The sequence below is a fragment of the Heterodontus francisci genome, chromosome 15, assembly GCF_036365525.1.
Source record: "Heterodontus francisci isolate sHetFra1 chromosome 15, sHetFra1.hap1, whole genome shotgun sequence".
NCBI lineage: Eukaryota > Metazoa > Chordata > Chondrichthyes > Heterodontiformes > Heterodontidae > Heterodontus > Heterodontus francisci.
This window is the reverse complement of record NC_090385.1, coordinates 89,060,811-89,076,381: the sequence shown is the minus strand read 5'-3', so window position 1 is coordinate 89,076,381 and position 15,571 is coordinate 89,060,811. Positions and strand designations below refer to the sequence as shown.

Here is a 15,571-nt window from a genome sequence, read left to right as displayed (position 1 = left end):
CGAGTGGACAAATAACTAGAGGATTCAAAATCATTGGGAAAAGATCTAGCGGGGAGATGAGGAGAATTCTTTTTCACTCAGAGAATTGACGGGATCTGGAAAGCGCTACCCGAAAAAGTGATGAAAGCTGATCGCATAAATAATTTTAAAGATGAGTTGAAAAAGTAGAGGATGATGAATTTACAGGATTACAGACGGAAAAGCAGGGATGTGGGGCCAAGCATGACTGCTCTTTCAAAGAGCCAACACAGGTATAATGTGCCTAATGGCCTCCTTCTGTCGTGTAGGTTTCTATGGTTTTCTATGAAAAGCTGTTGAATTTAGGTAGCTGTACTATTTAGATAGGGAGATACAGTTACTAACCCACATAGTTTTCACAGTGCTTTATAAGGGAGCCACTGAAGCACTGCAAAGACATCCTTCAAGTCAGCTCTCCAAGGAATCTCATCAGCACTCACTGTTTAAACAAAGCTATATTTTTGAATATATGACTTAATTATTCAATTTAATTATTACGACCCAGTGATAAAGTATATGAGTAATTTAGGTGACTTTGGACCTGTGGTTCCCAAAGCATTCCAATATTGGAGTTTTCCTCATGTTTGCGACTGTTGTCAACTAATTGATAGAGATTGATTGCAATGATTACTCAAACAACTCCATTATCATTATAGCATGCGACTACCAGGATGGTGGAAGGCAAACTGGATGGGCATTGTCATTTTCTCAAATAAAAACAGAAAATGCTGCAAATACTCAGCATATCAGGCAGCATCTGTGGAGAGAGAGAGTTAACATTTCAGGTCAATGATCTTCTGATGAAATATCCTCTGTTTCTCTCTCAACAGATGCTGCCAGACCTGCTGTGTATTTCCAGCATTTTCTGTTTTCATTTCAAATTTCCAGCATCAGCAATATTTTGCTTTTGCATTAGCCTTTCTTGTTCAGCCATTCCTATGTCCTTATGGGCTCCTTTTTGTCCCCTGCTGGAAGCAGTAAATAAGAGCTGAACATCATTAACAGAAAGAAAAAACAAAATGATATTAAATTTAATCTCAATTCCTGGCAATAAGTCACTTCTAAAAGCAGTACTGATTCTCCATATCTTTCAAATCATATATAATTGACTGAAACCCTAACTGTGTGGCATGAACAGTATCCTGACATGAGATGTTTTCTTTTTTTATTTTATTTAGTAAAGTGGCTTTGCGCCGTACCAGTTCAATAGATGAGACTGGGGAGATCGTCTGGTATTTAGCCCTCTGCCTGCTTCTGGCCTGGATAATAGTTGGGATCGCGCTATCTAAAGGAATCAAGTCTTCAGGAAAGGTAAAACGATTGGTGATGAATAGAGTTAAAACCAGTGACAATGTTACAGATTTCTGTAACAATAAAACTAGAATTTATAAATAATTTGTGAAGTTGGTTGGTTTATCTCACGGATGATGGCAACAATGACCCTTTCGGAATGTGAGATCCATAATTCATGAGCACTGGAGAGCTGAGCGAGATGTGAAAATCTTTAGAGAGAAAGAACAGTAGCTGATTAGACCTTTTTATGCACCCTATAGCTCAAAACTTATTTTGTCGCGTAACTTCTAGAAGTGTGAGCTGATAACAGCATAATGAGGATAATGGGGCTTCTGGGACCTTAGTGAACAATGGGTACAACAGTGTATCTCTTTAACCAACAAGATTTAAGGATTGAGAAAGAAACAGAGGGACTAATAAAATGGAGAATGAATTAGAATAGTAATTTAAAGTCAGATATAGATAAAGAAATAAAGGGAAAGATTAGTTTAAGAGAGAAAGAAAAAGAGACTAAAAGTAAAAGTAAGAAAACAACTAAAAAGTAAACATTTGACATTTTTAAATTTCGAAGAACAATTTACCATCTGAAGGAATGAGACTCCACAGTTTAAATGGTTCAATTTCCGGGCAAGAGAAGTTGATTGGCATTGCATTAACAAGTATCACATTGTTAAAAAGGTACTTATTTATAAGACTAAATTCCTGTCCCGATTCTAATGTGCAATTAATGTGTAAATCCAGTAAGCTCTTAAAAATAGAGGGAGGCTAAGGTCAAAATGGCATTTGTGCAAAACAAACAGCTGAGCTGCATAAATTGACCAAGTTCCAGAGATTCGTAACTCACAGCGTCTTCCTTTATCCCTCAAATTGCTGGCTGATTTGTACATTAATAACAATGTGTGTCATTAACATACTGTTATTTTAACACATGATCCAGCCCACTATCATGCTATTTAAATTCAGTTTCATGTATGTAGTTCTGTGTTAAATATGCCTTTAGTGTAGTTACTACACCTCCAATTATCTTCTGGTTCATTCTGTGCTTTGATTACAATCCTATTAGTTTGTCATTCAATTGAATGCAATACAGTTAATGTTGTACCAGCATTATAGGAAAGTCTAACAAGCTACTCTCCATGGTCAGGTGGTTTATTTCACTGCAACATTCCCTTACCTGGTTCTCATCATACTTCTAGTCCGTGGTGCTACTCTGGATGGAGCCTATAAAGGAATTGAATTCTACATTGGAAGGCAGTCAAACATCACTAAATTGAGGGATGCTGAGGTAAAAATATTAGGATAAGCCATAGAACTTCAACTGTATTCTTCAAACTGTTTCACAATTTACTTTTATTTATTTTCCTGGTTTATGACAAGTTTCAGGTAAATGCTGTGTTGTTTTCGGATTGTTCATCTGTGGGAAAACTAATTTCAGTCATTGCAATTTGGTTAATGGAATGAGAAGGAAGTTGCAACTGAAAACTAGTGATCAAAGTTAATTACTTTAATTTATGCTTTTTAACATCTAGATGTTTGCAGATGGGATGGAATAAGATAGCAGAAATGGGCTAAGATTGGATGAAATAATGATTGGATAGAATGGGATGCAATCGAATTGAATTGGCCAGGGCCAAATAGGATGCAATGCAATGGCTGTCATATTTCCATCTTGTAAATAATTCACGAATAAAATTGCCAGGTACATGTACATTACTCTATGTGCATAAGTCACACAGCAGCGGTAAAGTCTACAGTCAATATTATGACATGGCATTTATTGACATTAAGATCCAATTGTTAATTTTAGTAGAATTCTGATGGACTTTTGATGCTGCTTTCAACAAAGGTGACAGTAATTAAATTAAACCACAAGTCACACACTTGAAAACATAGCCTTACAAAGCATCTGAGTTCCTGGAGGGAATTAGACAAGCAGGTAGAGTGCTGTCCCAACTATTTGAGAAAGACTCTGTTGACCAAAGGGATTTTCATTCAGTCAGCTCACCACTGAACTGTAGTACTAATTCACCCATGTTTCTCATGGTTAATGCAGGGTTATCTGCCACACTTCAAAGAGGTTCACAGCTGCTTAATTCTAACTTCTATTTGCTAGGTCTGGAAAGATGCTGCAACACAGATTTTCTTCTCGTTGTCAGTTGCTTGGGGAGGTTTAACAGCACTGTCATCCTACAACAGATTTCACAACAACTGTTACACAGATGCCATCATTGTCTGTATTATTAATTGTGCTACGAGTGTGTTTGCTGGATTTGCCATCTTCGCCATCCTTGGACACATGGCTCATATACAAGACAAGCCTGTTTCAGAGGTTGCACAGTCAGGTACCTGCAGTCAAACTTATTATCTTCTGTTAACATGTTTCCAAAGTGTAAAATAAAAGTGTCCTAGCTCAACAATCTCACCCTGTTGGCCCAATTTGGATCCATTAGTTTTGAGCTGGAAATTGTTTAATATATCGTGCTTAAAAAAAAGCAACCATAGCACCAACTAAGAAGCTGCTTGTAATTCATCAACAGGAATCACCAGAACTGGCAAAAATATCAACCAGGGTCACACAGATTTAACCATCTTTTGAAATCTCAGTTTCTCTTTGGAGATTGGGTGGTGCAATGGGTTGAGCACTGTTCTTGCTTCTCAGCTCTGGCACTGAGCCCAGCCCAGATTGTTGGGACTAATGTCTCCACTGACTGCTGAGTGTAAGGGTCCTACATGGAAAGAGTTTGGGCAGTCTCCATCCTGGTCCTAATGAGCATGGCTTCATAGCACAAAACTGGCACTGAACTGGCACCATCACTCAAGAGGCCCCAGGACGGTTGATATGAGCAATGAGAAAATGTCACGCTAGTGCAGCCTCTTCTGAGGCATATCATTGGGTAGAGCAGATGGATCTTTACTCTGCACGTACCTGTGATAAAAACTGGGACCTTAAATGTCCAACTCTGCAGCACTGACATCATTCACCCTGAGGGAAAGAAACCATACCATCTCAAAACACAAATAATGAGCAAAATGTGATACTTTTTGACAATCTAGATTCTAAAGGAATTAATCGTCAGATACAGGAGAAATGCCGCGAACAACAGATGTCCCTCTACATTGCTTTCATTGACCCCGTCAGCAGACGTGGTCTCTTCAGACTACGAGAAAAGATTGGATGTCCACCAAAGCTACTAAGTATCATCACCTCATTCCATGACAATATGAAAGGCACAATTCAACATGGTGGCTCCTCATCAGACCCCTTTCCTATCCTGAGTGGCGTGAAACAGGGCTGTGTTCTCGCACCCACACTTTTTGGGATTTTCTTCTCCCTGCTGCTTTCACATGCGTTCAAGTCCTCTGAAGAAGGAATTTTCCTCCACACAAGATCAGGGGGCAGGTTGTTCAACCTTGCCCGTCAAAGAGCGAAGTCCAAAGTACGGAAAGTCCTCATCAGGGAACTCCTCTTTGCTGACGATGCTGCCTTAACATCTCACACTGAAGAGTGCCTGCAGAGTCTCATCGACAGGTTTGCGACTGCCTGCAATGAATTTGGCCTAACCATCAGCCTCAAGAAAACGAACATCATGGGGCAGGAGGTCAGAAATGCTCCATCCATCAATATTGGCGACCACGCTCTGGAAGTGGTTCAAGAGTTCACCTACCTAGGCTCAACTATCACCAGTAACCTGTCTCTAGATGCAGAAATCAACAAGCGCATGGGAAAGGCTTCCACTGCTATGTCCAGACTGGCCAAGAGAGTGTGGGAAAATGGCGCACTGACACGGAACACAAAAGTCCGAGTGTATCAAGCCTGTGTCCTCAGTACCTTGCTCTATGGCAGTGAGGCCTGGACAACGTGTGTCAGCCAAGAGCGACGTCTCAATTCATTCCATCTTCGCTGCCTCCGGAGAATACTTGGCATCAGGTGGCAGGACCGTATCTCCAACACAGAAGTCCTCGAGGCGACCAACATCCCCAGCTTATACACACGACTGAGTCAGCGGCGCTTGAGATGGCTTGACCATGTGAGCCGCATGGAAGATGGCAGGATCCCCAAAGACACATTGTACAGCGAGCTCGCCACTGGTATCAGACCCACCGGCCGTCCATGTCTCCGCTTTAAAGACGTCTGCAAACGCGACATGAAGTCCTGTGACATTGTTCACAAGTCATGGGAGTCAGTTGCCAGCGTTCGCCAGAGCTGGCGGGCAACCATAAAGGCGGGGCTAAAGTGTGGCGAGTCGAAGAAACTTAGCAGTTGGCAGGAAAAAAGACAGAGGCGCAAGGGGAGAGCCAACTGTGTAACAGCCCCGACAAACAAATTTCTCTGCAGCACCTGTGGAAGAGCTTGTCACTCTAGAATTGGCCTTTATAGCCACTCCAGGCGCTGCTCCACACACCACTGACCACCTCCAGGCGCTTACCCATTGTCTCTCGAGACATGGAGGCCAAAGATTTAATAGGTTTTAAATAAATGGCATCAGTTTACAGTATCTTTCTCTTAAGTGCCATTAATTGCACCATTTCAATTGTATCCACTGTTTAGGTTTTGGTTTGGCTTTCATCGCCTACCCAGAGGCTCTTGCACAGTTGCCAGTGGCACCTTTATGGTCCATTTTATTTTTCTTCATGCTGGTCACTCTGGGACTCGACAGTCAATTTGCAAGTATAGGTAAGAATAGCATTACTTCATTTAACATATCTTTTTCTGTACCTGTCCCTGACATTTAATGACCTGTATACATGGATCCCTGAGTCACTTTGGACCTCCTATTGTTTCTAGCTTTTCACCATTAGGAAATACTCTGTTCCACCCCTTTTAAGTCCAATGTGGATTACCTCACACTTGCCTACACTGGAATCCATTTGCTACAACCTTCTCATGGGCACTTGGATATGTGGCTTTCTATCCCATCATCCAGGTCATTAATAAATATGGTAGATATTTGAGACCCCAACATAGATCCCTGTGGGATACCACTAGTCACATCCTGCCAATTAGAGAGCCTGCCCATAATACCTACTCTGTCTCCTGCCACCCAGCCAATTTCCAAAGCAGGTCAATAATTTGATTTTGATTCTATGAGATTGAACTTTAGCTAACAGCTTCTTATGAGGAACTTTATCAAATGCTTTTTTGGAAGTCCAGGTAAATAACAGCCATAGACATTCCCCTGTTCACTACTTTAGTCACATCTTCAAAAAGTGCAATCAGGTTCATCAGGCATGACCTACCCTTTAGAAAACCATGCTGGCTTTCTCTGATCAGCTGAAAATATTCAAGGTATTCAGTCACTCCATCCTTAATTATAGACTCTAGTAATTTCCCAACAACAGATGTTAGGCCGGTTTCCCCCTCTCACCTTTCTTAATAGCAGAGTGACACATACAAGTTTCCAATCTAAAGGAATGGTTCTAGAAACAGGAAAACTTTGAAAGATTACGGTTCGGGTCTCTGAAATATTTTCACATACTTCCTTCATTGCCCTGGGATAGAAACCATCTGGTGCTGGGAATCTATCACTCTTTAGTACCATTATTTTCTTCATTATTGTTATTTTGTTTACGTTAATTGTGGTAAGTCTCCGTCTCTGATTCAATACTAGTTTCCTTGGAATGCCTGGCATGCCATCATCTTTATCTACTATAAATACTGATGCCAGCTAATATTCAACATGTCGGTCATTTATATTCAATCATAATATCACTCTTATCAGTTTTCAAGAAGTCCACACCCTCATTTCCTAATAAAATTGTAGAAAAAAATTGTGTTGATTTTGATATCCCTTCCAAGCTTTTTTTATATTCCCTTTGTAGCTCTTACTATCTGTTTTGTCACCTTTGTTGTCCTTTGCATCTTGCCCATTCTCCAGGATTTGTGCTTATTTTTTCATGCTTTTTCTTTCAGTTTTGTGTTGTCTCTTATTTTTATTTTATTTAGAGATACAGCACTGAAACAGGCCCTTCGGCCCACTGAGTCTGTGCCAACCATCAACCACCCATTTATACTATCCCTACACTAATCCCACATTCCTACCTGTAACTATATTCCCCTACCACCTACCTATACTAGGGGCAATTTATAATGGCCAATTTACCTATCAACCTGCAAGTCTTTTGGTGGTGGGAGGAAACCGGAGTACCCAGCGAAAACCCACACAGACACAGGGAGAACTTACAAACTCCACACAGGCAGTGCCCAGAATTGAACCCTGGTCGCTGGAGCTGTGAGGCTGCGGTGCTAACCACTGCGCCACTGTGCCGCCCATATCTCTTTAATCATCTGACTGTTATTTTGGCAAGTAGAGATCTTGCCCCTTAGGAGTATAAACTGGTTCTGTATCACATTAAATTATTTTTTGAACACCTCACACTGTTCTTCTGTCCATTTACCCATTAACAGATTTGCCTAGTTTACTGCAGACAGTCTCTGTCTCATCCCATTGAAGTCAGTTTTAACTAAATCTAAAATCTTTTCAGCTGTTTCACAGTTCTCCTTGTCAAACACAACATTGAATGAACTAAATCATATTATGATCACTATAAGATAAATGTCCATGTGCAATTAGGTTGTTAACTAAAGCTGGCTCATTACTCATCACTAAATCTAATATGGCATGACCCCTTGTTGGTTCCAGGACAATTATTGCAGAAAACTATTCCGGACACACTCAAGAGATTTGCTATCGTTCTCACGTGAGCTAGTCTGCTTATCCCAATCTATATAAAATCCCCCATTAAAACCACTCTAACTTCGCTCCATGCTTGTCTAATCTATATATTCTGCTACTTCACAGCTTCTATCAGGAAACCTATATACAATTTCCACTACAGTCTTAAATCCTTTTCTACTTCTTAATTCTACCCAGAAAGTCTCCACTGCCTGCTTATCTCCTCTCTTACTAGTGAAGATATTTCATCCTTAATCGCAAAGGCTACTCCTCCCCCATACCAGTTTCCATATCCTTCCTGTAGATCTTCTATATTCAGTTACCAGTTCTTACCATCTTGCAGCCATGTCTCAGTTATGGCTTCCATGCCATACCCTCTAACTTGAAACTTCGCTTGCAATTCGTTCCATTTGTTCCTTATATTCCGTGCATTTGTATAAAGAATGCTTAACTGGGCCACACGCCCTAATCTGTCCTTCTGCTCTACTGTTGTTTTTCTCAAACATTTCTTATTTCTCTCTTCTAATTTAAATACTTTACATCTTTCAGTTTTTCCATTACCTTTAGTGCCTAAAGCCCAATTTCTGACTGTTGCTCTACTCTCTTCCCTTTTATTGTAGAATTATTATTTATGCTACCTTCTCCACCTGAGCCCTCCCCCCACCATTTACTAGTTTAAAGCCCTTGTGACCATTCTGTTCATCTTTCCACTAGGGCCCTATTCCCACTGCAGTTCAGGTGGAGCCTGTTCCACTGATACAGTCCTTCCCGTGCCTGTACTGGTACCCTGTGTCCCATGAAATGGACCCCATTCACAACTATAACAAAGTTGAGAGCACAGCACCATTTCCTCTGCCCTAGCAGCGTCCCCCACCCCCTTCATTTCTCTGGATAGATATTTTCCATTCCGTCCCAGTACCCCATTCCAAGACTAGACATGGAGGTAAGATTGTCCCTCCTATTCCCCTCCTCGTCCTCCTTATTACAGCCCTCAGAAAAGACTGCCAGGTTAATGAAAATGTCCACTAGTCTCACTGACACTCATGTCCTGGAGGGAAGGCTACAATGCCATGCACTGAGGACACTCTTGAATCTTTTGCCTTCTTTCTACGATGGTACAGCAGCATCGACCTCTTAAAGGAGCTCACTGCAAATGGCATGGCATAAGAAAGGAAGCACTGAAGTTACCAACCTACCCAACAGAGTCAGATCATCATATTCATATTCCTGGTACAAACACAACTTTAAACGCAAGCGAGCCCTGTGGTGATATTCTGCTTACAATTTGTAAAGGGCTGACAGCCTGACCCAGTCTCTCCAATGTTTCAGAGAACAGACTCATGCTTAGAGAATGCTGTCCTCATCTGTTCCTCAGCTCCAATAGTGGGTTTCATTGGGACTGTGTAAATTATTAATTAATTACTGATCTCATTTAACATTTGTTTCATCAGAAACAATTATAACAACGCTGCTGGACCAGTTCCCTAAATTTCTACGATCAAAGCGCCTTTATGTGACAACTGGTGTTTGCTTGTTATTTTTTTTCCTTGGCCTTGTATGTATAACACAGGTATGTTGTCTTTTAATAGTATGCAATGTTTCCACATGTAGTGCTGGTTGCAACTCTATGAAATCTGAAATTTCACAGAATTCAATGATAAAAGAAGGACTTTGTTTGTTGGTCTTGTTGCTTTCCATTTATTTAATATTGTGCAGTGATGGTGTGGGACTGACTGACCCTTCCCCATCTGCTGTTACTACATACAGAGCCTGGTTAAAGAGATGAAACTCACCTTCATTGTCACCCTGTGAATCATTGTTTTATTGTGTTCATTTTAAATCAGCAGGATATTGTTTGAAACATTTTTTTTTTCAGTTTAGGTTTACCCACCTTCATAAGAGTCTGTCTGAAGTTTCATTTGGCTCATTTGGAAACACTCTCACCACTGAGTCAGAAGGTGGTGGTTCAAATTGCAATCGAGAATTGAAGCACATATTCTAGGCTGATACTTCAGTGGAGTAGCTGATGTCATATTTCAGAAATCTCATTGTTGAAGGATTATGCTGGAGCCAATCTTTACTCTTGCATTTATTTTACAAAGTAAAAAGATTATAAATATGTAGCTCCTCAGTCAAACTTTCACCCAGTTTCAGTAAGTGTCTCCTTACATATATAAATGTATCTATATATACACACAAGTAAGACTCTAATTAACACCCTCCACCTGCATATTATTAAACACAATTAACAGATTCCCTTCTTTTTCATGAACAAACATTTCAAAACAAATCAAAATAAATTCCATATTCTATACAAAGCACTACACAGCAAGACACCCTGCTCTATAACGCCTAACAATTTCTCTGTACAAGCAATTCCTTTTGTAAAACAATCAGATAATTGATGGCTTGCATGTGCCCATTTAATTTGAGATTTCCTTTCTCTCCAGCATTTGTTTCAATCCAGCGAGGTCAATCCGTAACCTTTTATCGCTCACATTTTTTGTGGAGTGTATATTAATCCACAGGAAATGATTTTCTTTAGTACACTCCTTATGCAGAATCTCACCTAAAGTATTTGCCAAATAGAACTCCTTATCCACTGCCTCCACAAGGGTTTCTACAGCTAAAGTACTTTTAACAACCCTTTTTATTTTCCCAAGCTGTTGGACAACATTTTCCATTTTCACCCATCAAAAATATTATGAAACCAGCTGCACTCGAATACCCATCAGGAAGATTAGCATGTGAAGCATCACTAAAAATGACTAGTTTCATATTCTTTGGGTTACCTAAGGATGGGAACTTCAGTACACATTACTCCAGATTTTTGAATGTTTTATTTGCTCTTAAAACATTCTCAACTTTTGGGTGTTTCGTCATTGTATTTAACTTCAACACATCAAAACTAGCATCAGGTCTAGTCTGAGTGCACAACCAGTTTAATTGACCAGTCAAGCTTCACATTGCTTTGTCTCTTCTTTAGATATATCATCATCTTTCTGTGATGACCTCACACGATTAACCGGAATGGGAGTAACACTCTCTAAATAGGATTGTTGATTAAAGTTATTCCAGACCTACTTTGCTTAATATCTAGACCAATATGTTTAAAAGCCCCACAGGCCTGACTCCCAATTTTAAATTCTACTCTAATCTTATATTGTTCTCAAATTCCACGGTATACCCCATAAAAAATCATCAACATGCATCATGATAATGCCTGAAAGTTTTCCTTTATGATACCAATAAATTATTGCAGGATCTGCTTTTAGTTGAACACAGGCAATTTTCAGCCAAACAAATCTCACTGAGAAATACCACACCCTAGAAGCATCTTTAAGGCCATGGACACATTTGTTTAGTTTGCATCGTTTTCCTCCTGAATTTGCTGTCTCTTTAGGCAGTTTCAGAAATATTTCTCTCTGAAAAGTATCACCCTGCAGAAATGTGGCTTTTATGTCAATAGACCTACACTCCCATGAATATGTGGCCACAACAGCTAAAAGGATTTTCAAAATTACTTTTCCAGCAGTGAGAGACTCCACTCTAACATTTGTATCACCCAGTCACTCTTCAAAACCCCTCGCAAGTAGCTTCACTTTAGTCTAATAAGTCCCATCTGCAAGGACTTGTTCAGTACAAATCCATCTATCTGACAAGGCTGGCTGCCCCTTATCTGATTACTCAGAATAAACACCAAACTCTCTCCAACTCTCTAACTCTTTTGTTTTGCCTCTCATTAGATTATCTTCAAGTTTATTGGCAGCCAACAAACCTTCACAGTCATGAGGACCTCTGCTTCTAGTTTTCTGGCGAGACTGCTCTTCAGCCTCCAATTCATTGTGTATTCTGTTCAAACTGCGGCTTCGACTAGCACTTTGATCTCTTTTGGGACTACTACTGTAAGATCTCCCTCTCGCACTATCAAAGGCTCTTTTTCCAGTATGTGATTGTTTCCTGACACAAGAGTCACTTCCAGACCCACTATTAGAACTTGCACTGCGCTTTCTTACTCTCCAGCATGTCCCACAATTGCTGCATCCCTCCACTCACTAAACCCCTCTGGAGAATGCGTCACCCGGGTACCTACACAAGGCAATTGGCCTCTGGATGTGATAGCTCTGTCCTGCGCATCATGATCACTCAAATTACCACTATCCAGCCTTAATGTACCATAGTCTGTTCTTCAGGACCTTCATCACAAAACACATGAGCATTTGAGGTACAAGGTGCCCCATTTCCTTCTATCAGCTGCTCAGATTCTGAGATTTTGTAATCAATCCCGATTAATGTGAGGAATAGAGTCATAGAGAGATACAGCACTGAAACAAGCCCTTTGACCCAGCAAGTCCACACTGACTATCAACCACCCATTTATACCAATCCTACATTAATCCCATTTTTCCCTCTCACATCCCCACCTTCCCTCAATTCTCCTACCACCTACCTACACTAGGAGCAATTTTTACAATGGCCAATTTACCTATCAACCTGCAAGTCTTTGACATGTGGGAGGAAACTGGAGCATCCCCATGCAGTCAAAGGGAGAACTTGCAAACTCCACACAGGCAGTACCCAGAATTGAACCTGCGTTGCTGGAGCTGTGAGGCTGCGGTGCTAACCACTGTGCCATTGTGCCCCCCTTAACAGTTTGATTTCCATGTTTCATAACTACTGTCCTACCATCATAACCTATTATCTTACTATGGCCTTTCCATTCCATATGACCATCTCTTTTATAATGGCCTTCTACAATGCCTCAGAGCTCTCTGATTTGTCTCCGAGACCTCAGCCTTGATGAAAGCCGTTTCGCTGTATGTAAAGCATTCAAGTGTGCAGAAAAAATAGAATGAATTGAAAGGACTTTCAGTTGCGGTATTCATGACAATAATGTTCATGTTTTCACACATGTCTCTGAACTCGTCATTGGCAAATTCCCCTCCATTATCAGTCAGAAACTTAGCAGATGCCCCAAGTCCGGTCCCGATCTATTTTTCCATGATTTTATCTATATTCACCCTTTTGTCCTTGCTCTATTATTGTAGAAAGACTAAATCTGGTTTCCACATCTATAAAATGTAGAATAAAACATTTATCTCTTTGTCCCATACCTGTAGATCCATGGCAACTTCCTCGTTAAAGTTACATGCCAATGGAAGGTTTACAATAGGAGGTAATGGCGTCCTCCGATCGTTTTTACAGATTTCACACTTTTCAGTAATCTCTTCTGTTAGCCTTGTATCGTCTCCATCAATCACACCTGCATCCTTTAGCAGGGTTTTTAATCTTTGACAAGGGTGAGCAAATTGCCTGTGTAACTTTAAGACAATTTGCTTTATTTCTGAATCATATCACTTGATGCCATTAATTCTTCTTGAATACTCTGACTAAAAACATCAAGTTTTGTTAGGGAAATACAATAGTGCCCTGACTGGGGAAAATGCAAATCCACTGACTCTCCAAAAACAATTACCTTATTATGCTCCATATCAAGTTTCATTTGTGAATTTTTCAAAGAAGGTTTACTCTAAAGATATCTCACTAGAAACTATATCAGTACTGTGGCTTCCTCTAGCTATTTTACATGGAATTACAACTCTCTTTAGTGACTTCAATGTGTTGTCATCACCAAACCTAAAGCAATTAATACTTTTATACTCTTTAAACTTTGTGCAATCCTCACTAGTCAGTGAATCCAGATAATATTTTAACCAATCTGCGGCACATACTGTCGACATGCAAGCACTATCTATTACAGCACAGTTAAATAAATCCGCAAATAACACATTCATCACAGGACTAAAATTCCTTATGACTAGTACAATTCATTCAGATTCATCATTATCATCTTCTTCTGTCTTAGATTTCTGTGTCATGCATCATTTTGAGGACCCTGCCTCTCTGCTTTGGGCAGTTCATTGCATAATGATATTTCAAGTCACACCTGAAGCACCTAATAAAAGTTCCTTGGGCATTCCTGGGATACGTTCACCTATTATTGCTGTTCCAATTCAGTCTTCTGCTGTAATAGCCAAATCTGCTAAAGGTGCTTTCATTCGCATTCCTCCTGTCTTTAACCTTTCCATAGTACTGGTGCCTGTGTCCAATATCTGGACCATTTCGAAATCCGTCAATCATAAGTCCTCCATTCTTTGTGTCATGGCAGAATGTCCCATTTGTTCTACCAAAGCTCGAGGAAATGACTGTTTCCCCAGACTTTTCTTATGTCAACAGATATCTGATCCAACAGGGAGTCTTTTCCGAGAACCAACTGCAAGTTAAAACCAGGAGCCTGTCCATATATGACACCCTAACATAACCTAGCAATTTAAATGCTCGCACTGAAGCAGGGATCTCCAAATTGAATTGCCTCAATTTTCTATACAGACTGTCAAAATCCATGATATATCCTTTCATTGAATAACCATAAGTTTTCCAAAATTTATCAAAGTCTGACCCTGCCTCATAAGCATTTAATAGATGATCTTTCTTGTAAATCTCATCCAAGTATTCTAACAGAAGATCCAAACCTTTATCAGCATCCAACTGACAAGCATCCAGTTCACAAAATACTTTACTTCTGATTTTACTTTTGGTAGGAAGTGACAATGCTAAGGCCAAACCTTGTTTCCCCTTTGGCAGGGATGTAGCCTGTGTCCGCATATCCACTTCATTCTTTCACTGGTCATATGGTTCAGACTCAGAGAACGTTGGAGGGTAATCATATCCTGACAATTTACACTTGCTTTCTGCCATTTTCCACAATAGCCAGTGGGATTTTAGTTTTCTGTGTGAAATAGCAGGATATATCGGATGAATACATGGCTGAAGAGATGGTGAGGGGGAGGGTTATAGATTCCTGGGACATTGGGACTGGTTCCGGGGGAGGTGGGACCAGTACAAACTGGACGGGTTACACCTGGGCAGGACCGGGACTGATGTCCTAGGGGGAGTATTTGCTAGAGTGGTTGGGGAGGGTTTAAACTAAAATGGCAGGGGGATGGGAACCTTTACAAGGAGTCAGAGGAGGAGAGATCAAGGACAAGAACAAAAGACAGTAAGGGGAATAAGAAAAGTGATAGGCAGAGAAATCAAGGGGCAGAATCAAACAGTGCCACAGTCAAAAATAGTGGGAAGGGGACAAGTAATGTCAAAAAAAAAAGCCTTAAGGCTTTGTGCCTTAATATGCAGAGCATTCGCAATAAAATGGATGAATTAATCACACAAATAGATGTAAACGGGTATGATATAGTCGGGATTACAGAGACATCACTGCAAGGTGACCAGGGATGGGAAATGAACATCCAGGGATATTCAGTATTTAGGAAGGACAGACAAAAAGCAAAAGGCGGTGGAGTTGCATTGCTGGTTAAAGAGGCAATTAACGCAATAGTGAGGAAAGATATTAGCTCTGACGATGTGGAACCTGTATGGGTAGAGCTGAGAAACACTAAGGGGCAAAAAATGTTAGTGGGGGTTGTATATAGACTCCCAAACTGTAGTGGTAATGTTGGGAATGGCATTAAACAGGAAATTAGAGCCGCATGTGATAAAGGAACATCTGTAATTATGGGTGATTTTAA

General features: G+C 40.4%; 1 protein-coding gene across 1 annotated transcript in view; it reads left to right on the top strand.

Annotated features, from left to right (window-relative positions):
* Positions 1-15,571, top strand: part of LOC137377773 (sodium- and chloride-dependent neutral and basic amino acid transporter B(0+)-like) — a 52,824-nt gene that overhangs the window by 25,116 nt on the left and 12,137 nt on the right. The window contains exons 6-10 of the mRNA XM_068047805.1: positions 1,197-1,329; positions 2,456-2,596; positions 3,425-3,653; positions 5,861-5,986; positions 9,437-9,555. Coding sequence (XP_067903906.1) covers positions 1,197-1,329; positions 2,456-2,596; positions 3,425-3,653; positions 5,861-5,986; positions 9,437-9,555 — 748 coding nt within the window. The remainder of the gene's footprint in view (positions 1-1,196; positions 1,330-2,455; positions 2,597-3,424; positions 3,654-5,860; positions 5,987-9,436; positions 9,556-15,571) is intronic.